The sequence below is a fragment of the Squalius cephalus genome (genome assembly GCF_949319135.1).
Source record: "Squalius cephalus genome assembly, chromosome: 6".
NCBI classification, from domain to species: domain Eukaryota; kingdom Metazoa; phylum Chordata; class Actinopteri; order Cypriniformes; family Leuciscidae; genus Squalius; species Squalius cephalus.
In genome coordinates this window covers 17,675,366-17,703,103 of record NC_137127.1, presented here as the reverse complement: position 1 = coordinate 17,703,103, position 27,738 = coordinate 17,675,366, and the positions used below count along the sequence as shown (strand labels likewise).

General features: G+C 38.6%; 2 protein-coding genes across 5 annotated transcripts; both read left to right on the top strand.

Annotated features, from left to right (window-relative positions):
* Positions 1-415: 415 nt before the first annotated feature.
* Positions 416-12,341, top strand: LOC307159840 (MOB kinase activator 2). 4 transcript variants are annotated; one of them, XM_079873493.1, is made up of 5 exons: positions 416-792; positions 3,021-3,172; positions 3,741-3,837; positions 9,519-9,643; positions 9,734-12,341. In XM_079873493.1, the coding sequence occupies exons 1-5, from the start codon at positions 686-688 to the stop codon at positions 9,964-9,966; spliced, it is 714 nt and encodes a 237-aa protein (XP_079729619.1). In that variant the 5' UTR covers positions 416-685; the 3' UTR covers positions 9,967-12,341. The 4 variants fall into 4 exon arrangements, with proteins under 4 accessions (XP_079729619.1, XP_079729618.1, XP_079729620.1 ...); XM_079873492.1 differs by having other exon boundaries at positions 9,725-12,335; XM_079873494.1 differs by having other exon boundaries at positions 447-629; positions 9,734-12,335.
* Positions 12,342-15,959: 3,618 nt separating this feature from the next.
* adm2b (adrenomedullin 2b) lies at positions 15,960-25,396 on the top strand. The gene is made up of 3 exons (XM_079874817.1): positions 15,960-16,088; positions 16,212-16,353; positions 23,161-25,396. The coding sequence occupies exons 2-3, from the start codon at positions 16,283-16,285 to the stop codon at positions 23,543-23,545; spliced, it is 456 nt and encodes a 151-aa protein (XP_079730943.1). The 5' UTR covers positions 15,960-16,088; positions 16,212-16,282; the 3' UTR covers positions 23,546-25,396.
* The last annotated feature ends 2,342 nt before the right edge of the window (positions 25,397-27,738 follow it).

Below are 27,738 nucleotides of genomic sequence, written 5' to 3'. Positions count from 1 at the left end.
TGTTTTTAATAAAAGGTTTAAAAATATATATCAGTTAATGTTAGTTGAGACTTTAACTAGGAATTAATAAATGTGGAAGTATTATGTATTGTTAAATGTAAACTAATTTTAATCAAATGAGAAGTTAGAAAAGTGTTAACTTTATATTTAATGTAGTGACGTTCATACATTTTGGATGAACCATACCTGTTGTTCCGCCTTCTGTCATCATGAACTATCGTGAACCTAGAGAATGAAACCAAACAATCAAAAATGCAACGACTCAGAATGACACCAATCCTGTGTGAAGTGCACAGAAAGTAAAAGTTCCCCTGGAGGCACAAGGGGGCGGGGCCTCAGGTGAGAGGAGGTGGGGAAGCCTAGAGATGGGGGCGTGGCTTTGAGTGAGTGTGTGTAAAGAGTAAATATTTTTCAGGACTGGTGGAACCTGTCCGTCTGCTTCACCGGAGACACAGTGAGACTCAGCCTGAAGTGTAGGACACACAAAGAACAGCAGAGAGAACACAAACACATTTACCAGCAAGAGAAACCAGACAGAAAGCTGAGCTGAGCGACAGTCTGTACGTAGACCTCTGGATTGGGACAGACAACATGCGCATCGGGAACTGCTGTGTTTGTTTATGTGGCAGGTGCGTCAGTGTGTTTGTGTTTGAATGAGGTGTGTGTGTGTTTCTGAGGACATTTAATGGGTAGAAGCATCCTGGATATGGGGGGATGTCAGAGTTACAGTAGCTCTGAAGAGGATGTCAGCGCTCTGAAGGCAAACCACACCAGCATCAGCCTGTTCAAAGTGTGAGTATATAATCTACTCCCTGTCTAGTGTGTGTGAGTATATACTTTACTCCCTGTCTTGTGAGTGTTTAGGTAAAGCAAGAAATGTACACATCAGACAAATGCCTGCTGAAGAGATAAGCACTAGCATTCCTTCAGAAAAAGAATGTGTGAGCGTATAAGTGTGTTTGTTCAGTAGTTTCAGCTGTGCATCTCAAAGTCAAAGGAAACTTCCACAAGCCCATGTGTTTATGTGTTTATGTGTTAAAACATGGCTGTGCACAAGGGTTTATGGATAAACACACCTGCTGCAGCCCATGTATTTACATATTGCGTACATCCGCATGAGTGCAACGTTGATATTGCTAATATCAACACTGCCTAAAATCAACACTTTATCCTTCAAATAAGCATTAAATACATCGAATAATCATGTCCCATGGTACTGTAGGGGTAATACTGTAGTATATTGATATAGTCATATGCTATTTTCATAAACAATAGTACAGTTACATGCTACTCCAAGATAAGGACATTACCACAGTACATGCCCAAAACCATGGTAGATGCATTACCAATAACCCTGTACTTGTTGGTACTTTTAGTATTAGTACTATTATTAGTAACTGCAAAATTAGAAATACATGACTCATATATTTGTTAATATTTAAATAGGTGGGACAAGGAAATGCTAAAAATAACTAACAATTTGTTTTTTTTGTTGTTGTTGTTTGTGAGTTTGCACTAATGCACACCTAAACCTAAAATAACAGAACACTTCTGTAATATTTATGACAACAGCCATATGTACATTAAAACATTAAAACAGCAACAAACTTTCAACAAAACTAAATCATTTAAAATGTAAAAAATACTTTAACTGATAAAATATGAAAGCCAATATTAAGGAAATATGGGTATTTTATAAGACCTGTATTCTTTATCTGTGCATGTTTTTTAACTAAACTAAACTAAAGAAAAACTAGTCAACAAACTAACATTGTAAACCTATGATGAGTTGTGATGGAGGTGATGCCTGGGGGATCTTGCTGAGGTTTGCAAAACAAAAAACTAAAAGCCGAGTGGTTGATTTAGAATCTTAAAAATAAAAAGATTAAAAAGTGCATGTTCTGTTTCTTTAAAATGAATGCCACCTGCTTTGATATTCTGTTTCTAATAGCATTTTGGCAATTCATTTACACAACGACAGCGTTTTTAGGGTCTGAAAATGCAAACTTTTGAAAACAGGTTTCAAAGTGCAAGTTTTTGAAAACAACACGGTTATCGTCTCCATGTTAACTACAAAAACTCGAATTTGTGAAAACTGTGACGTCATGTTCAGTCTATAGGTGCGCATTGTTTCTTTATAAAGTGATATCGCCAACTACTGGCCTAGCAGCATAATACAGTTTTTAGTCGTTTTTCCGCAGATCCGTGTGTGAACTGGGATCATTTTGCAAGGAAAAAACATTTATGTTTTTAGTACAGCATTGTTGCGTCAATGTACCCAAAGAGTGGCATAAGTATCCAAATACTTTTTGGGGCCACCATATGGAAGATATTCCACCCCACAGCTTGTGTTTTAATCAGTCAGGGACAAAGCCACCGTCCCAAACCTCCCACCACACACACTATCAGTTATTTCAAGGCTAAACTGGGACTGGGAGGTCTGTTTTCTCTCTATGTACACACACTCTAGGTCAGCTTGCTCTCTCAGTCCAACGTGTGTGTGGTTTATTTCATTTGCATGAAGGAAAATTAGGGCTGTCTACAGGAAGCAGCACTCTTTCCAGTGTTAATATGCTCACTACTGCTGTCGGAAAACAAGAACAAGCAAACACAAACCCCTTCAGTACATACAGTAATGGACTAGCCCCATGTGCACACACGGCAAACTAAACTAAACTACATCCCTGTATGTCCTTGTGTAACGTCACACCGTGTTTTCACAAATTGTTCGCTATTTGCTCAGCAGAATTTAAACACAAATTAACTGGCAGACAAGCTCGCTGCAAAATAATTCTCATTGCCAAGTCAGCCAGGCACATAGCCATTTATAAATCAACACAATTAAAATGAGTAATGAATAAAATAAAAAGAAAAACATGCTAATTTAACATGAAACGAAAAGTGACCCTCCATTCCTAGTTATACTGTGCGCAAGTCATAAGTGAACTTTATAAAAATGTAATAAATTCTCATTGAATATTCTGTTGACTGTGTGTGTCTGTGTCTGTGTGTGTGTACAGAAAGAATAACAGTCTGCATATAGTCCCGTCTGCTGAGGTCAAACCTTACCTGAAAGATCACTTCCTGTCCAGACGCATCACTGACATCGACCTTTTGACCCTCTCTGCCCTGCCGCACGGCCTAGATCAGCAGGAGTGGATAGCAACAAACAGTGAGTATTCAAAAAACTATGAAATAATAGAGAAATAATTTACATTTTTATACCCCTTCAGTACTTACAGTACTGAATATATATATATATATATATATATATATATATATATATATATATATATGCGTGTGTGACTCAGAGAGGTGAATGCTATTTACAGTTAAACAGTGATCACAAACATCTAAAAAATGATGACACACTCAAAAGTGTCATCTGTGTGAGCAAATCAGGGCTGAAACAATGCACTAGAGAGGGAAACATTTCAAATATTTCTTAACATATGTACAGTATAATGTTCAGTAATGCATGAGGAATGCTGGGAATGTGTTGGGCAAGGCTCACATAACTGCAATGTCTGGTCTATAGTTTAACTTATTCTGACCAGGAACTACCCACTTAAAAAGGACCATGTGATTAACATGTAAAATGACAAATCACAGCTTGCTGCTTTATGTGACCAAACAACATACATCAGATAACTCAGCAGTGGTCTGTAGGTTTGCCAACTTCTTTTCTTGCTCTTTAAATGTGTAAATGTGTGTTAACTCAATCTTACCATCTCTTTCAGCTGTGTCGTTTTTCCAGCACACTACCCTGTTCTTCAGCGCTCTTTCTGATTATTGCACAACGATAAAGTGTCCAGCGGCCAACAGCCCAGGAAACATGTGAGCAGAACACACACTTCATTTCAGCTAGTTAAAAGAGAAAAACATAAGTCACATCTTGAATAAAGTATTAAGTGAGACATACATATACTGTACCCTTACAAAAAAAAATTGCCGTGATTACGTACTCTATTACTAACGTAACCTCGGTTCCCTGAGATTAAGGGAACGAGTATTGCGTAGCTATGCGCTATGGGAAAACTCCTTTTCTCGAGAATATTGAAGCCTTTATTTTAAAATGCAGTGCAGCTGCACAGCGAGCACAGAGCAGAGCTGACTAGCGTGCTCATTGGCTGTGCTGCGGGAACAGCACGAACCTATGGCGAAGTGGCTGACGCACGTGAACCAATCATGGTGCTTCGCGCCGAAGCCCTCCAGAATGGGTGTGGCTTCTGGCTATATAAGCGGGCCATTTCGCCATAGGAATCAGGTTTAAATCGACTGAAGCGACAGCACCTGTACCAAGCGTAATAGCACGGCAGGGTATAACAGTCTGCCGAACCGAGGTTCCGTTAGTAACCGAGTACGTTCCCTTTCGAGAACGGTCTCTCGTATTGTGTAGCTATACGCAATGGGAACCCATTTTAAAATGCTGTGCTATCAGCTTAACACTTCGGCCTTAAATATCACCTTGGGCTCGAAGCCCAAGGTTAATAGTAGAGCTAAAGTCAAATCCAATAGGGGCCAGACCATGTCGGGCCCCACCGAGGGGTAATAAAAGGCTTGGGCTCCCCACAAGGCCAAGGCTTTTACACAGAAAGAACTTGAGCCTGCAGAGCAGGAACCTCTAAGTTATAAAATCTTACAAATGTGGACGGCGAGGAACAGCCGGCCGCACAGATGTCTTCAATTGGTATACCACTGGACCAGGCCCAAGATGACTTGGAATGAGCTCTAACGCCAATGGGGCAAGGAAGGCCCATAGAAGCATAGTCTAAAGCGATAGTGTCTACTATCCATCGTGATAGTCTCTGCTTGGTGACCGGAAGCCCTTTGGTGTGGCCACCGAAGTATATGAAGAGCTGTTCTGACTGCCTGAACGGGGCAGAACGCTCTAAATAGACTCTAAGGGCCCTAATCTTCTTCCGAAGGGGGAAGAGCTGATAGAGAAATGACCTGAGTTCTTAACAGAGTCGAGAGCACTTTGGGAACATAGCCATGCATGGGCCTGAGGACAACTTTGGAGTCGTTGGCCCCGAACTCAAGACAGGAAGTGCTCACAGAGAGATCGCCTGTAAATCACCCACTCGCTTTACTGATGCTAGGGCTAGTAGAAGTGCGGTCTTCAGTGAAAGAGGCTTTAGATCAGCCGACTGAAGTGGCTCGAAAAGGGGTCTCTTCAGGGCCCTGAGGACCGTGGAAAGGTCCCAGGCCGGTATAAAAGGGGGTCAAGGCGGGTTCAGCCTCCTGGCCCCTTTGAGGAAACGCACGACGAGGTCGTTCCTTCCCAGTGACTGGACGGCCACAGGAGCGTGGAAGGCTGCTATGGCCACCACATATATTTTGAGCGTGGAGGGGGTTCGACCCGCGTCCAGCAGCTCTTGGAGAAAAGAAAGTACCAGTGGTACTTAACTTGAATAAGGGTCAAGGTCCCGGGCTGCGCACCAGTCGGTGAATACTGACCATTTCAGGGCATAGAGGCATCTAGTTGACGGTGCTCTAGCCTCAGGGCATAGAGGCGTCTAGTTAACGGTGCTCTAGCCTTAGTGATGGTGTTTAAGACCTTTTTCGGGAGGCTCCCAGGTACCCGTTGAGGGGCCATACGTGGAGGGCCCACGAGTCGGGATGGGATGCCAGATTGTCCCGTTCGCCTGCATGAGGAGGTCCCTCCTCAGTGGTATGAGCCAAGGAGCTGTTTCCAGCAGCTGCGCCAACTCGGGGAACCAGACCTGGGTCTTCCAGAGAGGGGCTATTAGGAGGACAGCACTCTTGCTTTTCCTGATCCGTTCGATGACCTGAGGGAGCATCGAGACCGGAGGGATAAATAAAGAGGGAGGCTGGGCCAGTCATGGGCCAGCACGTCCCCATCTTTGGAAAAGAAGATTGGGCATTGAGAGTTGCCTTCTGAGGCGAAGAAGTCGACCTCTACCTCGGCGAAAACCCTCCAGATCAGCTGAACCATCAGGGGGTGAAGAGACCATTCCCCCGGGGGAACGTTGACTCTAGATATCATATCCGCACCCTGGTTCAGAATGCCTGGCACATGCACCGCTCTCAGCGAGCGCAGGTTGGCGTGTGCCCATAAGAGGAGTTTGGCCATGGTGTGCAGGTTGTTCAACCTGAGACCGCCCTGGCGATTTATATAGGATACCACTGGCATATTGTCAGTCCGGACCAAGGTGTGGTGCCCGCCAGGTTTGGGAGGAAGGCTTTTAAGGCCAGAAAAACCACTCTCATTTTGAGGCAGTTGATATGCAAGCGCCTTTCTGGGCTCGACCAGAGGCCGGAAACAGGCCTGCCCTCGAACAGGGCTCCCCAACCTAGGTTGGAGACATCTGTTGAAATCACCTTCCTCCTCGAGACCACTCCCATGTTCATGCCCGATTGGTACAAGTCGGCTACTTTCCAAGGAGCCAGGGCTGATACAGCCGTGGTTCACTTTGATGCGCAAGTGGCCTGAACGCCACGCATGAGCCAGTACTCAGGGCTTTACCCAGCGCTGCAGGGGACACATGTGTAGTAGGCCCAGTTGGAGTACTGACGATGCTGAGGCCATAAGGCCCAGAATCCCCTGAAATGTTCCGAAGGGCGATTGAGAGCCCACCCTGAACGAAGCAGCTAGCTGTCGAATGAAGAGAGCGTGGTCTGGCTTGAACCATGCTCTCATCTGAACCAAGTCCCATCTGGGAACGAGGAAGTGGCGGCTGTAAAAGTCTGACTCGCTCAGTGACAGGGCAACAGTTTCCACAGCTCCTTTTGCCAACAGGTTTGATTCTTCGGTGCGAAGGACATGAGCCACGCTGCTTCTCACCGTCTCGACCACGGCGCGAAAGCTTTTATTGTGTTCATTACCCATTCTGACACATTGGTGATGGCTGCCCAGGCCTTGGCCCGATTGGCTAGGGGTTGAATGAAGTCTGGGGGCAGGCCCCAATGCAAAGGGGACCCGGCCACCCAGATGTTGAGTGTTGAAAAAATGCTCTTTTTGTGCTCTATTTGGGTTGCTGATAAAACAGTGTTTGTTTGAAGGGGTGTGTGTTTTTTAGAACAGGCCCATTGACTGCAGTATGAACATCTCCAGTCGCCTGAACTGAAGAGGGGACTGGGAGAAGTGTGCGAACTCTTTTTGAGGGTTGTCCAGCCACAGCGGGACTCAAACCCTCCCTTTTCCTTCCTGTCATGCGACTAGGAAGGCTTTCGAGGCTCAGGGTCCAACACAATCTGGGGTCGGGGCCCCTGATGCTCCGGGAACAAGTAGCACTTTGCTGACTGCCGGTGAGTTTCAGCGGCTGGACGGGGCAGGGAAACCGGTGTCGCAGGCTTTGCTGACTGAGAGGGCGGTGCTTACTTGTGGCACATGGCCTGCGACGCCTTCTGTGCTTCGGTGAAGTGCTCGGAGAAGCCCTTCACAGCAGGACCGAAGAGGCCAGTGTTAGGGAGTGGAGAGTCCAGAAAAGCAGTCTTGTCTGCATCCTTAATCTCCGTCAGGTTTAGCCAGAGATGGCACTCTAGCACAATCAAACTGACCATACTCCTTCCAATAGCTTGGGCGGTGGTTTTAGTGGCATGCAGGGCTAGATCAGTGGCGCTGCCCAGGTCCCTAAAAGCCTCGAGGTTAGGTCCATACTTGTCCATGGAGTGTAGGAGTTTAGCTTGGAACACCTGGAGGACCACCATGGTGTGCAGGGCCAATGCAGCTTGGCCAGCGGCGATGTAAGCTTGGCCGGTGAGAGCTGAAGTGGCTCTGCAGGGTTTCGATGAACTGCCTTGGATCTCCATCCAATAGCAGTGGGCGGGCAGAGGTGCGCAGACACTGCTTCCTCTGGGGGGCAGCTTCTCGTATTCCTTCTCCTCAGCACCTTCAACGGTGGAGAGCGTTGCGGAGGTGGATGTTCTCAGGTGGGCCAAGTAGGGGGCGTGCCATGATTTAGTCAGCTCGTCGTGTGCCTCAGGAAAGAATGGCGCTGGTCTTTGACAAGGGGCCTGGTGGTGCCCTGGCAGGATACATTTGTCGAGCCGGCTCTTAGTAGGCTCCTACGGCGAAGACCAATTGAGCCCGAGGTCTTCGACGGCTTCAGTGAGGACGCGGAGGAGCGCCGAGTCCAAACTCGTCCTCGTGCCTTCTTCACTGGACTGAGATGAGGGGGCGGGGTCAGACGAGCCCGCCCAATCCTTGCACTCAGATGCAGCCAAAGACAGGCTGTCATCTTCCTCCTCTTCTGATCCACCGAAAGAGACGAGGCCTGCCGCTTGCGGAGAGGGGCGCTGGTCCGTCTGAGTTAACAGAACAGGTGAAGGGGTCTCCGCTGGAGAGAGCGAGGCACGCGGGGACGTGGCCGGCGTGGGCTCGCTCGTCTCAATTCGCTCAGGCATCCTCTGGCCCCGCCGTTTCTTCCTCTGCAGTTCGAAGAGGGCGGGAAACGGGAGAGCGCGAGGGGCGGGGTCGCCCTCTGAGAAGAGAAGTAGCATGGAGATCGGCATACTCTCACAGTGAGAGCAGCAGCTTTTGCCGAGTGCAGCTTCCGCGTGGTGACGTCCCAGGCATGAAGTGCACTCACTGTGCCCGCACGGCTTCAATATTCTCGAGAAAAGTAGTTTTCCCATAGCGTATAGCTACGCAATACGAGAGACTGTTCTCGAAAGGGAACCATAGTTTAATAATGGTTAACAATACAAAATTACAACAGTTTACAATAGTAACTCTGAAGTCACTGTGCTATTTTGGTGGAATATATACTGTAAAACAAAGGCAGTTGTCTAAAAAGATTTCACATTTAAAAAAGTATTTTATAAAAATGTGTAATACATTTTGTTATATACAAAAAAAAGTTATAAAATACTGAAAAAGCAGGCAAAGTAATTTTCTGACAGGACACAAAAATGACAGAAGAAAAAGTATATACATATACACATATATATATATATATATATATACACTGTATATGTAGTGGATAATAGTGTAATTTGTTTTGTTTTCAGCTCTTGTGCCTTGTTAACTATTTACTTTTTAATACATTTTTCTATAATAATTATATAATATAATATGATTATTGTTTATTTTTCTAAACAAATAAGGTGGAGGAAATGTGTAACACTGTTGTGGTTATTATCGCTGAAAAACTTCAATCGAGTCGTCAAGTATGCACGCACAGATATCAACACCCAATGATAACAATCAACAAACATGATTTCAGATAAAATGGTATAAAAATATTAGATAACAAGTACTGTAGCTTAGTTATAACAAAACAAAGACAGCCAAAACAACATCAGGAATGCAACTGTATTGATGGACAATATGCATGTGTCAGTTGACATCACACTGTACAGTTAATATTAAAATATTAAAGAGATTATTGTGATGATAACATAATTATAGTGATTCTTTAGTGAATCACAGTAACAAGTAACTTAATTAAAAACTGCATAAATACTACTGTATTTTTTATAGTGCATGGTTACCATTGCAATTTTTGTAAGGGATCCTTCATAATGAGTTGTTTATGTTTGTGTGTTTTCAGCCTGTATGAATGGACGGATGAACAGGGGAAGAAACTGAAGTGTTCAGCTCCGGTCTACATCGATTACGCCATGTCCTACATCCAGGAGATACTCGCTGATGAACGCGTGTTTCCCATCAAGGCTGGTATGTAGAAGTTTAAAAAGTTTACAGAGAGCCTTAGCACCAATGAGCTGAAAATTATCTGTGTGTGTGATTGTATATGAGTGTGTTTAGGTTCATCATTCCCTCCTGGATTCATCTTCTTGATTCAGAAGGTCTTTGTGATGCTCTTCCGTATGCTGGCTCACCTGTTCAGCACTCATTACCAGGATGCAATCGCCGTGGAGTTACACCCGCACCTCAACACGCTCTTCACACACTTCATCACCTTCAGCCACACGTTCAGACTGCTGGAGCCCTCAGAGACGGCTCCAATCGATGAGATCATCGCCCTGCTCACGCACTGAAACACATGGAAAGTAACACAAAAGGACACGTCATTAGACCTTGAATCACAAATGTGATACTCTGTCGCTTTGTGGACCCAAAGGATTGAAAGTCCTCATCAAATGCACTATTTTGGACAGTAATTAGTTACATGAAAAATCCCTTCGATGTTTTGACCCAGTAGAAACAGAGTGTGTAAATCAACTTCAGCTCAGATTGAGCTCTGATTGAACAGTGCAGCTGATCCCACCTATGAGTGATTTTTTTTTTCTGGGCCAACTTTGAACATTGGCAATTTTCTCTTGGCCAGTGGCCACATGGCCTTTCACCGAGATGCAATTTCTTGCAATCCGCACTGGGAGCTTTCAATTGTGCTTTGCAAATTATGGCCACAAATTATGGCCCTCTTGGTGTGTTTATCAGTCACACAGATAGAAAAAGAAAAACACTGTTTAAGGAGAAAGAAATAGCTTTTCTAAAATATACACTACCGTTCAAAAGTGTAGGGTCAGTATTTTTATAAAAAAAAATTTAAAGATATAAATTAATACTTGCAAGGAACTTGCTCTGACATATTTTAAAATATGTCAGTGCCATTGTTTTTGTCTCAAGATGCACACCAGTAATGTTTTTGTCTAAGGCACATTTATAAAAGCTACTTAAATGCTCCAATTGAACCAAGGCCTAATCCTGGCTTAATCTAAGTCATGTCTGTGAAACCGGGCCTTTAGACTCTTTCTTTTTTTTCATAATGCTTTTGGGACGGCAAAGAATACAATCCAATGCTTCATTATATCAGGTCCTAACCATATGCAACGCAATAATGCTACAAACGAAAAGCGCAACCTGAACGTAAGAAAAAAACGTTTCGGTCGCATGGCTTGATGGCTACTATTTCTTTAGCTCCGCCCACTCTGAAATCTCATAGGTCTTCTACACGGATCATGCAGTTAGCTAACGTCATGTATTTATTGATGCAGAAACAGTAATGCGATACACATACCTGAATATAAATCAAATATGTCAGATTGGCTGCGCAGCATTTTCGCTTCCATAGTGGACCGACAGATGACTGTTGAAGTCGCTGTAAACGCATCCCATCGTGTCTGTTTAGGACATGGCGTGAGAAAGCGAAACTTAAACGCCATGTGCTGCAGTCGACAGCATAACTGGGGTATTTATCACCTGGTTCTGAATCATTCACAAACACACATATCACCTCTGTTGACTCATCAATTTAGGTTATAATTCTGACTTGAACAATTACTGGATTCACACAAAAATCTTCTAGAGAATGATACTGTGAAGAGAATAACATACAGCCATAATATCCTACTGTTGATTGTCTTGTGCGGGTTTCTTCTGAATACTGCTGTTGAAACATGAGGAATGGAGGGAGAACAGATATTTCTCCTCTATCCCAAGCATTCATAAATGAACAGCCCTGAGGATATCAGAAATATACACATGAATACACACACACACACAGTGGAGAGCTGGTCTGACTCGTTCCCAAGAGGAATTAGATCCCTTTACTCACACAAATATCACATTCAGCCATTGTCATGACTCATGCATCAGTGTATTTATTACTTTGTAAAAAAAATTTTTTTACTATAGCCTAAAGGAAATACATTTTTGGATAACAGACTGTTACATATTTCTCAAAAACAAAATAGACTGCCCTATTATTCAGAATGCAAAATGTTTTAAACAGCAGCATGCTAGATGTTGTCACATGATCTATCCACGTTACATATTTGCAATTCCAGTACGTGAATTAATAGCAGCTATTTTGCATTTTCAATCCATGTTTGTGCAAAAATAAGTTCACTTTTGGAAGTTCATTTAAATAATGAGTCAAAAAAAAATGTAAGGCATGTTGCATTGTGGGATACTGCCCTTTGAAATGTGCTCTGATGTATACTGCACATTTAGGCTAATGTAGAATGATATCCATTCATGTGTGTGTCTACTTTGTATAATATGTAAATTTTTTCTGTAGTAGGCCTATAAAGTGTGTATCAACAGTATGCTATTTCAAACATTGATGGAACAACACATTCACTCTGTACTGTACTTGTAACAGGTTTGATTTGAAATACCATACTACTCTTACTAGATAGTATGACATTCCAAATTCATCCAATGTGTCAAAGCATTGAGTAAACATAAATGTGTTTCTCCAGCAGGGGACAGCAAAGGAAAGACTGTTTTTGCAGAACACTAGAGTTTATAGATTTAAAACGGACTCACACGACCTACTGTATTTAATCAAAAGAGTTGACTCTAAAGGGCTGTTAACACTACGTTGTGAAACCTTATGAAACAGTGTTTGGATAAGAATTTGAAATAAAGCCCTTTGACCATTAAAACTTCTCATAAATGCACAGATGTGATTGGTTGATTCTTTTTTCAGTGGGCACCTGCTGATGAGCCGAGATTGGAGGAGTGAACGGGGTGAGTGGGTGTGTAGTGCAGTAAAAGTACAGTAAAGTACAGTAGCTGTGTGATCACTAGACTGCTGTGTGAGAGGCTGAAATGACTAAGTGCTTGACTGGACTGATACAGTAGTGGCCAAAAGTGATGTTGAATATTTGTTTATAATGACCCTGCAAGTTCCATTCCATCAAAATATGAGGAAAATGTTTTATTTTAAATATGGGGGAAGACCAAAACACTAAACTTGTAACTACAGCTACAGGTTTTAGTTTACTATGCAATATAGAACAACAATAAGCTTAGAGGAAAAAGCAAACATTGACTACAACATAATCAGATATTTATATTTCCTTTGTTCTCTCTTGTTTTTGCATGTTCATAATTTTTTTGCGGCAGTCTGGCCTAAACTGATGTCTGCACAATTTTCACGTTTCATTGCGTTATCACGAATAAAACAATTGACTCCAAGTGAAACTTTCAATAATATTTGAATAAAGGGTGAAGATATCAATTTTCCCACTACTGTATATCATGTGCACATTTAAAATGGTGTTGAATCAGACTTCAAACTAAATATTGTTTGAGCAGTTTTATTTTTTCTATTAATTTTATGTGAGGTTTGCAACCAAAAAATACTGTCTAAAAAATACAGTTTAAAAAACTGACTTATGTGCTTTTTTTTTTTTTTTTTTTTAGCAATAAACAGACATTAAATAAAAGTAAATATAATATAAAAACAGCACAATAATGTTAACAGGGTTAATTTCCCATTTATTTGTATAGCGCTACCGCTATTCACATATCATTAATTAAGAGTATTCTGTTCTCAGAGGTGACTGTCTCAAAGTAATGTTCGTATGGCAGAAATGTACAGTTCTAAGACCATACAGATCATTAGCTAACATCATGTACATATTATTAATTGATGCAGAAACAGTAATGAGCATGTTAAAGCAATGATTACATGTGGTGGTCATAATGATTGCAACACATGGGGGGAAAAAAATCTGTCTAAACTGGCCTAACTGGTGACCAAATGTTGATTTATTGTTATTGATAAATTAATATTTTTTGCAAATTAAAAAAAAAAACTGTTTGATACTTTTTTCTTACAATAACATTTGGTTGAATGGTCGAGCTTGATCAATGCGGTAATATTTTTTTAAAATCAGAAAATTTAAAAAATAGTTTGTTCTAACTTTTTTAAATTGTAGTCCCAACACAAATGGGTTAGTAACCTTAAGTTTTAAATATGTTAGGTGGATTGAACACAATTACGTAGTGACAATGTCCAGAACAAGAGGCAAAAATCCCTTTTCAAGTGCATAACTGTTCTTTACTCAGTGCAGAAAGGGGTCAAAACTGGATTTGTGTCTGCTTTAAAAAAAAAATATCTGGGGTGAAAATGGGAAAACTATCACTGAGACAGATCAGAGGTGAATTAAGCTCTCAACTGAATTTAATTTGGCACAATACACCACTTGAATTCTACAATATGCTTTTAATAGGATTATAATAATACTGTGATGAGTTTCTTATAACAGTGGATGATAGTTTAATGAATAATGAAGAGAAGAGAGACACTTGGACACACACACAAATATACACTTACACACACACAAGCAGACTGCTCTGTCTGAGCGAACTCAGGCATGAATGCAAACGTATCCTGTTGCTGGCAGACCCATGACGCAAAACAACACACACACACAGTCTGAGGGCTAATGGTAAGTGTATGGGACTGAAAATAAAAGCCACAAAAGTAACGCAAAAAAACAAACAATATAAAGACCATTTTCCTTTTTGATTCACAGAAGAAACATAATTCATCTATTTACATTAGGCCGATAAAGCAACTTTTCCAAATAATGAGACACCCAAAGTTTATGACATAATTTATGAGACTGAGATGTAATAAACATCCTAAGCTCTTAAACACACAGACATGTGTGCCTCTTAACACACTGGCATAAAAACAAACCTGACCTTTATAACTCTGTATTATAAAAAAAAAAGCAAAAAAAAAAAAAAAAAACCTTCAGTGCTGTTATACAATTTAGACAATGGTATTGCTTCTAAAAATCACACTAAGGTCAAGGTTTAGCTATAAAATGACCTTAAACAACAAATCTATAGTATATATCGACAACAAAGACCCCAAAACACACTAGCATCAGTAAATCTCTCTCTCTCTCTCTCTCTCTCTCTCTCTCTCTCTCTCTCTCTCTCTCTCTCTCTCTCTCTCTCTCTCTCTCTCTCTCTCTCTCTCTCTCTCTCTCTCTCTCTCTCTCTCTCTCTCTCTCTCTCTCTCACTCACACACTCACTCGTGGGGTCTCAGACTGACTCTCATTAACATTAACCGACCTGTTGTTAATGCTGTCTAAAATCCTCTTTAAAAGGGCACAGGACACAGTGAGCTTGATTAAACCAAACACTCACTTCTTATATTGTCTCTGACCTTTAAAATGAGTCACTATGTCACACCTGACAGCACAATTATATTTTTATATCATGACACAGTATAAAGGCTTGAAGTTAAACACTTCAACATTTAGAAACAATATTTCCCTCATGAACTAGTGTTCCAGAGCCTTATGTTCCTATAATTCAATTTACTTGCAAAAGAAAAAAGAACAGATTTTAAAAGTCAAATCCTTCCATATATATATATATATATATATATATACACTCCCAAAAGCCAGCTAGTAAATAAATATTAAATATATATTTAATACATATTTATTTTAGTAATATATTTATTTATTATTAATATATTTTTTATATATATATAATTAAATATTGCACTGTTTTGTGCATAAATAATATGTCAAATTATACAAATAAATATACATTTTATCCTATACTATATAGAAAAAGAAAAAAGTCGGCACACCATGGCTCCAAAAATGTGAAAAATGTAATAATAAACTCACACACAGGTGGTAACGTTTCGTCAGACCTCTTCGTTTTATACTTTACTATATATATATATATATGATAATATATTATACTTAATATATCATACAACCTTAATTTATTAATATAAGTCATATATTTATAAACTATTTAGGCCTAGATACATTTTATTTCGCATTTTACTCAACAAGCTCACAGTTTTAAGATTTAAATATCAAGAAAAGTAACACTGTTAAAAGAACTAGTAGCCTAATATAAATATTAAAAGCTATTATAGTATATATAGTATATATTATAGTATATATGTATACGAGTATATGTACATGTGTTTTAAATGAGAAAAAAATACAATACACTGTATCAATACCGTTATACAGCCTACATATTAAATCATATTAGCATATTGGCCACACCCCCATTTTGGTTTGACAGAAAACACTGAAGGATGTGCTCTTAAAAGCATGACAAGCGCGGCATGTGGAAATATTTATAGAAAACACACTGTTTATTGCAGTGATGCGAAATGAACTGGTGGCTAGAGATCATATTAAATGGTAACTAAGGCTGAACCGCATGTGGAGTTTCAGTTGTCCCGTGTCTCCTCCTCTCCTCCCTCCCTCAGTATTTAAGAATCTGCTCCATCCATGAGCCAGTCCTGAGACTTTCTCCAGCCACATCAATCAAAGTCCTTCACCCACACGACGCGATCTCAACAGTCTCACACACCGCGTGTGATCATGAGAAATTAACGGAATACCTCCCCATATTAATGTGTCTATTAAAGTATGGAGTTAATAAGCTTCTTCTCTGTTTAAATGCAACTTTTTAGATCATTTTACCGATCTGACGAACTTCGTAAGTAGCCTAAATGACTGTCTCGTGACTCTCGTCTGTTCTCCTCCACAGCCAGCAGCGCGTCTCTATAAGAGCTGAGGAACATCATCGAGTCGGACTGTAGAGGACAACACACTCCTATCATGAAAACACTGCTGCTCGTGTGTGTGTTTCTGCTGCCTCTGCAAACACTGGCGCTGCCGCTGCGCAACAGGTGAGAGACGCGCGGGTCACCGGCGCCGCCCGGTCACCTGTGATGATGATGCCATCATCATCATCCTCATCATAATCAAAACACCATGCTGTTAATATTATACTCCATTTCCTGGGTGTTTAATATCGTGATTAAGAAAGGTTTAATATCCAAAGTTAAGAAAGGTTCGTTTAGTGCTCGTGCGCGCAAATGTAACGCTGTTAACGTTGATTAAAAAATTAACGTACGATGAGCAATATTTTTAAATAATGTAATCTTTAATAAAACACAGTTGTTCATGTAAGTTCAGAGGGTATTAACTAAGGTTAACAGACACAACTTTTGATTTTAAAAATATATTAGTTAATGGTGAAATTAACTTATTGTTCATTAGTTCGCATTAATAGTGTTATCAAAATAAACTTCACTCTTACCGTAATCTTATTGCCTATAAATAGAAAATGTAGACATAATATAGATTGCTAAACTTTAACTTTAGCAATCTATGTAATGTCATGGCAAGCCATTTTAACATTCATAATCTATAGCATATTTATTAATCATACTTATTTTTAATTGCATGCTTTATTTATTTTTGTCCTTCAATTTCTTCTAAAAAAATTATAGAAAGCAACTTGTAACTAGTAGCCCTATTACAAAATGTTTTGTATAATTGTCATAGATACTGGTGTCCCATAAGAAAAAAGCTGAATACTATTCCTATATACACTGTAAAAAATATTTTCACGATTTGTTATCGCAACATTTTACTTTGGACAAACAAACTTAGATAATGTGGTTCAGATAACATAATATTTTAAGTTTTATTATACAAATGTTGAGTTCATTGACACAAAAAATTTGAGTTAAGATAACCAAGTAACTTACTTTAAGTTAAACCATTATTTTTTTTTACAGTGTTATACATAGTTGCTACTGAGATAGTGACTAGTACATTAGGTAGTTAAGAGTAAGTGAGTAACTGAATGGTCACATTTATATCTAAAGAAATTGTTAGTTTTAAAGAATGGATGTTAAAATGGCTTGCCACATGTGTGTGAGTGCGTGTGTGTGTGTGTGTGTACGGGTGTGACCTGTAGTTCTCTATGAGATAGTATGTGTCACTTGACTGTCTGCATTTGGCACAGAGAGCTTAAGAGAGACGTGCCACCTGTAACGTAGTTTCTCAGATTTCCCCATCGTGACTGCTTAGTCATGATATGGATCGGGTTATTCCTAACTCTGATTTGCAACATGAAAGATCCTTCAACACAATCCACATACCTCCTAAATTGTTGAATTACTTCTAAATTGTGTTAAAATATCAAGTGGCATTCATATTAAAGAGCACACTTTCCCAAAAAAAAAAAATTTAACAAAATAAAGTTTGTTAGGTTTTAAACGATAAAACAACAGACATAATAATAGAAATTCTGCAAACTCGACACACCGAGTATTTGGATACTGACTTTTTGTTTTGTTTTGGGTTTTTTTTGTTAGAGGAACTGACTTCATACATCCACTAAAAAGCACTACAACACAGTTACTTAAGTATTAGCTAAACTATTTAGATTCCAAAAAAGCTTTGCCATATTTGTTAACAGGTGTTACTTGGTTTTATATTTTAATGGTGTCATTTAGTTTGCAAGTACTTTTTGGGGGCCACTTCACCTATTGGTTTGGGTTTTGTAATTATGCCACTCCTAAATGTGATCTCAAAGCCTGATTGAACACAGTCTCAGTGGCGCCCCCTCAAGTCAAGTCATTTATATAGCACTTTTAACAATGTAGATTGTTCCAAAGCGGCTTTACAGTTATAATAGGAAATTAAAGTAACAGAGATGTTTTGGCTTTATAGCAGCTCTAGTTATTAACTAACTTTAACTTTATCTTTAAGTTCTCTCTACACAAACTTTAAAAACGAGAACCAGTGAGAACGCTCACGGCGTGCACATGCGTATTACGAGTTCAGTCTATAGGTATGCGCGTTTGAATATATGTGCGCAGCAGCGCAGGCGTGTAGTCCTTCCCTACAAACCAACCCTCTACAAACTACTTGTCTGGCCTTAAAATGTATTAATACAGAATTTGATCACTTCCTCCTGGTGAGATGAGGCAGTTTACTCCACTGTGGCCTTCAAAAGTGAAACAAGCTTACAGCTTAATAAATGTGAACACGCAGTGTGTGCCTAATGTGAGAAAAGGTCATACAGACCGTGTGAGGTCACAAACAAACAGTGATTTAAGACTTTAATGTTCAACTGGAAATTAAATCCTCTTTTAAGTCACACACTCACACAAGGGCATAATGAATTTACGTAAGGTGGGTTTAAGCAGTTTTCCCCCAAATTAGCCCCTCTGGTTCTGTTTTTAAAAATATGCCTCTCGGCGAGTGGATTGCAACATCGTTCTTAACAGTTTGTTAGATTAAGATGGATATTTGTGCATGATAACATCTCTCGCAGGCCCCATGCGGGGCACTAACGTGGGAACGCTTCTCAATCTCTTTCTCAACCTAAAACTTTCAGACTTCCTCCTTCTAGTCTTCCACAAAGCAGAATAAAACCACACAATACGTCTCCTCTTCTTCCTCTGTCTCTCCTCTATAATCCAAGAGACACTTCACCCAGCTGTCTTCCATATTCACAGACCCGTGTGTGTGTGTGTGTGTGTGTGTGTGTAATTTAGCACCTGAGACTGAAGTGTATGAATGGAGCAGTGAAACAGTAGGACTTTAGCTTTGGGCAGAGGCTTAGAAGGGCTTATGCTGGGACAGGGTGATTGAGTAACGGTGCTAGGCTGCGGCTCTCTGGACCGATTTCTATTCAGAAGATCTTTATGATGCAGCAGAGGATTTTCCTATTTAATCATGGGCAACTGCAAGAAAGGATGTTAAACAAATTAAGATAAGAAGCCGATTTCATCACGATAATGCAAAGTAAACTAATTACTAATTGAATAAGAATTTGAAATGTGAATAATGCTTACCTGTGCAAAAGTTGCCACCAGCAGGGTTGTGCGCCATTAAATTTGAATTAATTTTGAAGTTTGAAATTGAATTTTCAGATTTAAAAAGGAGTTTTGGAAAGAACTAAAAAGAAATAAAATTGAAAAAATCAGATAGACTGATAGAACAGATAGAGCTAGAACTGATAGTGACAGACATACAGAACAATAGATAGCTGGACAGACGGACAGATAGAACAACAGACAGAATGATGGAAAGAAAGATAGAATGATTAGCAGACAAAGATAGAATGACTGATTGAACAACAGACAGATGAATGACAGACAGACAGAGAGAGAGAATGATAGACGACAGACAGATAGAATGACAGGAATGCAGAATTTAATTTTCTAATTTAAAAAGTAGATTTGATCAGATAGACTTTTAAAAAAATCAGATAGATTAATAGAACAACAGACAGACAGATAGAGAGAGACAGACGGACAGACAGAATGATAGAATGACTGATAGAACAACAGACAGATAGAATGAAAACGCCAGCTATTCAGGCACTGCCCGCAGTAGCGCTCATGCGGTACAAGAGAATTTAAATCTTGCAATAAATGATTTATTTCCCAATTATATACAATTGCACTTAACCCAAGTTTAGCTAGTCAGCATCTTCCCATTAGCCCCTGCTGGTAGATATTATAACTACACCATTTGGCACCTAAAATATTCTGAAATATTGAGTATTGACAAAATATTGTACATTGACAAAATGAGCTCTGTATTCTAACATTCCAACACATAAATTGCTAGTATTTCATTAGTATTACACTACTGTTAAAATGATCAAAATCGCAGTAAAAAGGTGATATTATCAAATGTTATTACAAATTGAAAGAACTGTTCTATTTTAATACATTTTAAATTGTAATTTATTCCTGTGATGCAAAGCTGAATTTTCAGCATCATTACTCCAGTCTTCAGTGTCACATGATCCTTCAGAAATCATTCTAATATGCTGGTTTGCAACTCAAAAACATTTATTATTATTAGCAATGTTGTATGGAAGCTTTTTTCCACCACAGAATAAAAAATAAAAAAGGTCATTGCGATTTTATCTCACAATTCGGACTTTTTTCCTTTCACAATTGTGAGTTCTGTTTACTGAGATGTGTTATAAAGTGAGAATTGCATGATATAAAGTTGCAATTGCATGTTATAAAGTCAGAATTGTGATATATAAACTCAAATTTGCGTGTTATAAAGTCAGAATTGCGAGATATATACTCACAATTGTGAGTTTATATCTCGCAATTCTGACTTAACGCAAATTTGATCTTATATCTCGCAATTGCGACTTTAACACGCAATTGCGACTTTACATCTCACAATTCTGACTTTATTTCTCAGAATTGCGTGATAAACTCGCAATTGTGAAATAAAAAGTCACAATTATCTTTAAAAATTTAAATTTTTGTGTCAGAAATAATGTTGAAAACAGTGCTGCATAATATTTTTGTAGAAACCTTGATACACAACCTTGTTGAATAAAACTATAATATAAAAGTATAAAAGTATTAAAAAAAATAGTAAAAAAAATATAAAAGTATTAATTTCTTTAAGTAATTTCTTAGTGTACAGAAATCTAACAGGTATAGTATTATAAACCTCAAACCACTGATCTATATAATGACATTATATAGATCAGTGCCTCAAACCAAGAGCTAAACAAAGGTTTACACTAAATGCTCCTTATAACCGGAAACTGCTGAGAGACACAGTGATCAAAACAAGTGATTCTGTACATATGTGTGTTATATTACTACCAGTCAAGACTAATCCTGTTCAGAAACATGCTGATTAGGATTAAAATTTAAGAATAAAGTATTGCCCTATATCCCCCACTAATACACAACATAAACTGACTCACAGCCTATAACACCCAGTGAAAATTACACATACATACAGATACTCAGGTTCCATGCTTAGTAAGGTTTGTTTAGCAGCATTACAAAATTTATATTATAAACTATATATAAACCATATTAAAAAAAATCTAAAAGGATACAAATATATATATATATATATATATATATATATATATATATATATATATATATATATATATACACACATACATACATACATACACACATTATATGCAGTTTTTCAATTCAAAATGTTCAAATAAAATACATACATATATATACAGTATATATATATACAGTACAGGCCAAAAGTTTGGACACATTACTATTTTTAATGTTTTTGAAAGAAGTTTCTTCTGCTCATCAAGCCTGCATTTATTTGATCAAAAATACAGAAAAAAACGTAATATTGTGATATATTGTTACAATTTTAAATAATTGGTTTTCAATTTATTATACTTTAAATTATCATTTATTTCGGTGATGCAAAGCTGAATTTTCAGGATCATTACTCCAGTCTATCAAATGATCCTTTAGAAATCATTCTAATATGATGATTCATTGTCAAAGTTGGAAACAGTTCTGCTGCTTAATATTTTTTCATAACCTGTGATACTATTTTAGGATACTTTGATGAATAAAAAAAAGAAAAAGAAAAAAAGAAAAGAAAAAAAAAGAAGCAAATGTTTTCAAGATAGAAATCTTTTATAACAACAATATACACTAATGGTCAGTAATTTGGGGTCAGTAATTTTTTTCTTTATTTTTTTTTTAAATAAATCAATAATTGTATTCAGCAAGGATGTGTTAAATTGATAAAAAGTGATAATAAAGATTTATATTAATTACAGTATACAGTATATATATATATATATATATATATATATATATATATATATATATATATATATATATATATATATATATGTATATATACAGTATATATATACTGTAATCATTCAGGAAAACTGCATCAAACATTTCCTAAAAAGAAAATCTCAAATAATCATCTTCATCTGCAAATTTGGCAGACATGTAAAACTGAGTGTCATGAAAGGTATTGGTGCCAGTTTATTTATTTTATTAAATAAGTAATCCATTCTTAAAAGACCTGACTTTCCAAACAATGGAAAACATTGTGGCTCTGAGACGCTTTTAAAACATTGGTTCGTTTGAACGACCCGACATGCGAGTGTCTAGCTCAACCAATACCAGTGGGATTACCTGTCTGGATTACCTGTCTGGAAAAAAAAAATTGGTTACACTTTATTTTAATAAAGGTAACGTACAGTAGTTACATTGTTATGATTAGCGTTTGGTTTAAGGTTGGTTACTTGTAATTATGCATAATTTACTGTTATTACTATAGTAAGTGCATGTAGTAACGTGTAACTACGTCACTTTAAAATAAAGTGTTACCAATGTAGGCTGCTAATGACACAAAGGATAAACTTCGCCTTGAAGAACTAAATCTCATTTACTGTACAAATAAAATAAGAAAGAAAATAGCAAATACAGTGCCCAAAATTCCATCATGACAGTGCATAAAATCACGTGGAAAGATCTTCAGTCTATTCATTTTTAACCCATCCTTCTCGTTTCTCAGATTTTACTGATATTCCAACAAAAAAACAACGAATGCTCTGAATGTCTGCTGTGAGCCAGACAGAAGACAGGGAAGAGTAGCACGTAAAGGAGTGTGTGTCCTAGTGAGGGAATTAGTGCATGCCACAGATAACTTGGACTAAAGCCAGAGAAACACTCAATTAATAACAGGCTTCAAATACTGCATCTAAAATGGTCTTAATGCTGCCAAGCCTCTAATTTAACACTAAAGTGATGCTCAAACTACGAATGTCTGAATTATGTATTTAAATAGATTTGGTCAGTGCATGCATGTGCTCCACTGGTGGTCAACCAAATAATTTCTCTTTCTCTCACCAGATTGAGTTTTCCAAGTAAGCCTGGGAAGCTTCCAGAATCAGGAGGTGGTATCGCCAAGGAAACCATCACTATTCCTTCAATAGCTTCAAATGCCGGGGCAAGAGAGCGCCGTGCGGTCTGGAGGGCCCTCCTGCATAAAGGACCCCCGTCGAGACAAACCAACACACCGGCCAATCAAAACAGCAGCGCTCAGGGACATTTCCGGGAGCGTCGGCATGTCCTCAGAGGGTCACGCAGTCACCAGCAGGGTCAGCTGATGCGTGTGGGATGCGTTCTCGGCACTTGCCAGGTACAGAACCTCGGCCACCGTCTCTACCAGCTGAACAGCCAAAGCGGACGGCAAGAGTCACCAATCAATCCCAGAAGTCCACATAGTTATGGATAATACTATGACTGACCACACTCTAAAAACCTTTCCAAAAATGTGACAACAGAAGCCAACAGACACCAGCGGGCAACAAACTCAACAACTGGAGTAATCAGTTTATGGTGGTCCTGTCCTGTCATGAGAATTCAAATTCTCTTGAACAACTTGAAATAAAACAGTTCAATGTACTATGTAGTTTCAGAACTCAAAACTTCCTCCCCAAAAGAAAGCATGTATTGAAACTGAGCCGCAAAAATGACTGAAACTCTCATGTCATCTAGATGAAAACTAACAATAACATACAGTATGATCACCAACATTTACATGCAAACGTCTATGTAATGTTCAGAAACTTGGCCTGGCCATTCATAAGGAGTAATAAGGGGACGTAAGAAACTACATCACTACTACTCCTAAAAACCAGAAGAACTAACGATAAGTGTAAAACGAGGGAAAGTTTGACAAACCTTGTGCTGTTCCTGACTGGGTATAACACACTGCTCTGCAAATAAGTCTGAAGGATCTCAAGAAAAGAGTGACTTTTTTTTTAACAATGTCCTTGATCATTTCAGTCTTAATTGAACAGTTTGAGTGCCACATGTCAGCACGGATTGTTTAGTGAATCTCATTAATGTCTTAAAGTAGTGCAACTTTGTAAAGAGGCCGTTTCTGATGGAGCAGCCAACAGAAAACACACACACACACACAAACTGGTGGACCTCAGGGAAGAGAATAATGTTGTATTCTCTTATTAAGAGAAAGTCTTAATGTTTGCCGCTAAGTTATTATTTCACACTTTTATAATTTATGCCCTCCTGTAATGAAGCGATTTGCACCTTCATTTTCTTTACAGTAATCCCACACTGTTTGAGAAGATTATCATCTCTTTCTCTGTCCCTTTGACCTGAGACAAATCGCCCTTGACTGAGCCAACTAAAGCCGAACAGAGCTTCAACGTGAGCATCTTAAGAGAAAACATCCCGTATCTGAACACTTAATCTATGCTTAAATATCTATGGGTTTCACTGCATTAGATACAATATCAAACCAAGTGGTATTTATTTAAAAGAAAGATAGCACAAGCACAAAAGACAGTTTTTTAAATTAATCACCCTAATGTCCCAAACCTGATCACCTATGTGACATGTAATGGTCGATGATTATTGGTCATGTCACAGTGACATTAGTTGAACAAACAGAACCAAACTCACACCATTGGTTGAGTCAATGTCAACGTGTTGGGCTGCTCAAACCAACAGAGTTATGCTACAAGCGTCACAGACCCACAATGTTTACACTCTTCCTGGAAATAAAACTCTTACTTATAGCCGTCTCTGCACTAGGACTTGAGAAAGTATTTTCACTTCGAAAAATTACACATAGCTGCTTTAAGTGTCCGCATGCCTTTTGGGACCTATACATATTCCCATTTAAACGTCAAATCTTCATCCATAAAGCTCTCAAACTTTCAACGGCGTCTAATCACGTACATTGCACATGCCAGTCTGGATGACGATGACAACTTTATTCATGGATGACAACTTTAAACAACACTCTCTGGGCAAACAAGAGAGCATACACACACACACACACCATCATTTTGTCAGTGCGTCAGTGGTGGAATGTTTGCTATCCTCAAGTTCACATTTAGGTCAAATGCTACTATTAAACATAAAGCACTTTAAAAGCAACATGATCAATCACCTTCTTTAATGCCATTGACTTGAATGGAAGAGATGCTATTTAATTCTAAGTTAACAAAAGCTTTTGAGGTGTAAATATTTTACAAGAGTATAATGATTGAATATTGTGCGTCACTGTGCTGTATTTTAATAGGATTTAGCTGCGTCAATAAACAAAACAAATGCTTGTTTCGTTTGTTAAAATCATGTGGTAAAATCAGCTGTGATAGAACGCAAACACAGAAGTACAGATCATTCTACTGTGACCTTCAATGTCAGAGTGACATAAGTGGGATATGTTCGGGTTCATATTTTTTAATGTTTATGAAAGAAGTCTCTTATGCTCACCAAGGCTGCATTTATTTGTTCAAATATAGTATATATTATAGTAATATAGTAAATATAGTAAAACAGCAATATTTTTACATTTTAAAATAACATTTTCTATTTTAATATATTTAAAAAGGTAATTTATTCATGTGATGGCAAAGCTGATTCAACAGTCATTACTCCATTACAAATCATTCTAATATGCTGATTTGCTTCTCAAGAAACATTTCTCATTATTATCAATGTTAAAAACATTCATTTGTAGAAACTGTGATACTATTTTCAGGAATCTTTGATGAATAAGAAAGTTGTCAAGACCGGAATTCGAACCCAAGTATGTTGCGGGAAACCCAAGGTTCTAACCTCTGTTCTATGGGGCAATGTGGACACAATTGGCAGATAATAACAAGAGGCAGGTTTAGAAGGAAAGTACTTAGTATTCTTCCTGAGCAAACACAAAGGATTCAGCATAAGTGCTGGGTTGAGCAAGGTACAAATCCACACTGGAGGATGCAGGCAAAAGAGTGCAATAACATAAAACAACGTTTACCAGAGAAGCTGGTCAAAAAGGTCTGAACAAAAGGCTTTCAGGGTAGACCAAATGGGAAAACACAAAAGACTAGGCAAGAGAACTTCAGGACTGAGCTAAAATACAAGCTAATGCAAGTCTTTAAATATACACCTGTTAACACTCTACTAGCTAGGCACAGGTGATTTCATTGAACCAATAATGATCAGTGAATTAGGAGGAAGATGTGGAAGGTCTTGTGCTCTCAGTCTCCCTCTGCTGGACAGACCGTGGTGTGACAAAAGTAACAAAAACTGCTTAATTGAATGAAAATCTTTTGTAACATTATAAATGCCTTTACTGTCACTTTTGATCAATTTAAATGTATCCTTGCTGAATATAAGAATTAATTAGTAAGTTATTTGGATATTGTCTGCCTATACGGTTACTAATAATGAGTTTTCAGACTTATTCATTTGGCATATGCTGCTTTTTACTTAATGGACACAGTTCTTATAATATATACATCTCTTACTTAAATGGAGACCCCTTCTTTACAACATTCTCCTTGCGTTAACCCAGAACACACAAACACACATGTTTACTTGGCTATCTAAATATGGACATTGCATAGACTTCTATTGTTTTTAAATGCAGCTGTTTAAATTACTTTAACCTAACCCTAATCCACACCCAAACAGAAAACTTTCTGTATTTTTACAAAACAAAACAGTATTTACTTTATGCAATTTTTACATATGAGGACATCACCAAAAGGATGTCTTTGTCAGGTTTAGCTCACTTCTGGGCAGTGTTGGGGGAACGCGTAAGTAACGCCAGTTATGTAATTAAATTCCTTTTTTCAAGTAACTAGTAAAGTAATGCATTGCTTTTAAAGCTACAATATGTAATTTTTTCGTCACTAGGGGTCGCTAACCTCTTACAATAACAATGGCGTAGGTTGATGACGCATAAGCGGGATTATGGAACTTGTCGTCATGCCGAAGGATCTAATAATGTTTATGGATGAGTGAATACATTGATGTTTTTAACATGACTGTGGTATGAAGGAGGGTGCGATTGCTAATAAGAGACAGATATCAGCGCCACACGCGAGTCCGTGGATATAAAGGAATAAGGACATTTCATTCTAACGAACTACCCGCAAGTTACTACTGAATTACTACTCACAAAGGTCAGTTTATTTGACGAATTAAACTTGTGAGGTAACGCAGCGCTGTTTCACTTGGTCTACACTATTACACTAAACTGCATTTGAGTGTGTTGAAAGTTATAATGTTATTCTATGTGTTAGTTTGTTGGCTGTATGAGACTAGAAGTAAGCTAGATCAACATTAGAATAACATACTGATCATATTCTAACATTTCATCATGTTGAGCTATATAACATTGATTACTTTTATGTACATTTGCTCACCTGTCTAATAAAGTGCATGCAGGAGCCTCTGTCCTTGACTCTGTCAAGTCAAAGTTAGTCGCGGACGCGAAGCTCTAGGCATCTCGAAAACCAGCCACGCTGATATTGATCCTCGTTTTAGTTCTTCTTTTGTCCCAAAGTCTGCTTGAACGAAACAACAGCGTGAGCGCACCGCTAGACTTAACACAGTTGTCCACGTCTGTCGCCATGGTTACTATGGCAGAACGAGCGGAAACCAGGGATAACGCGGATA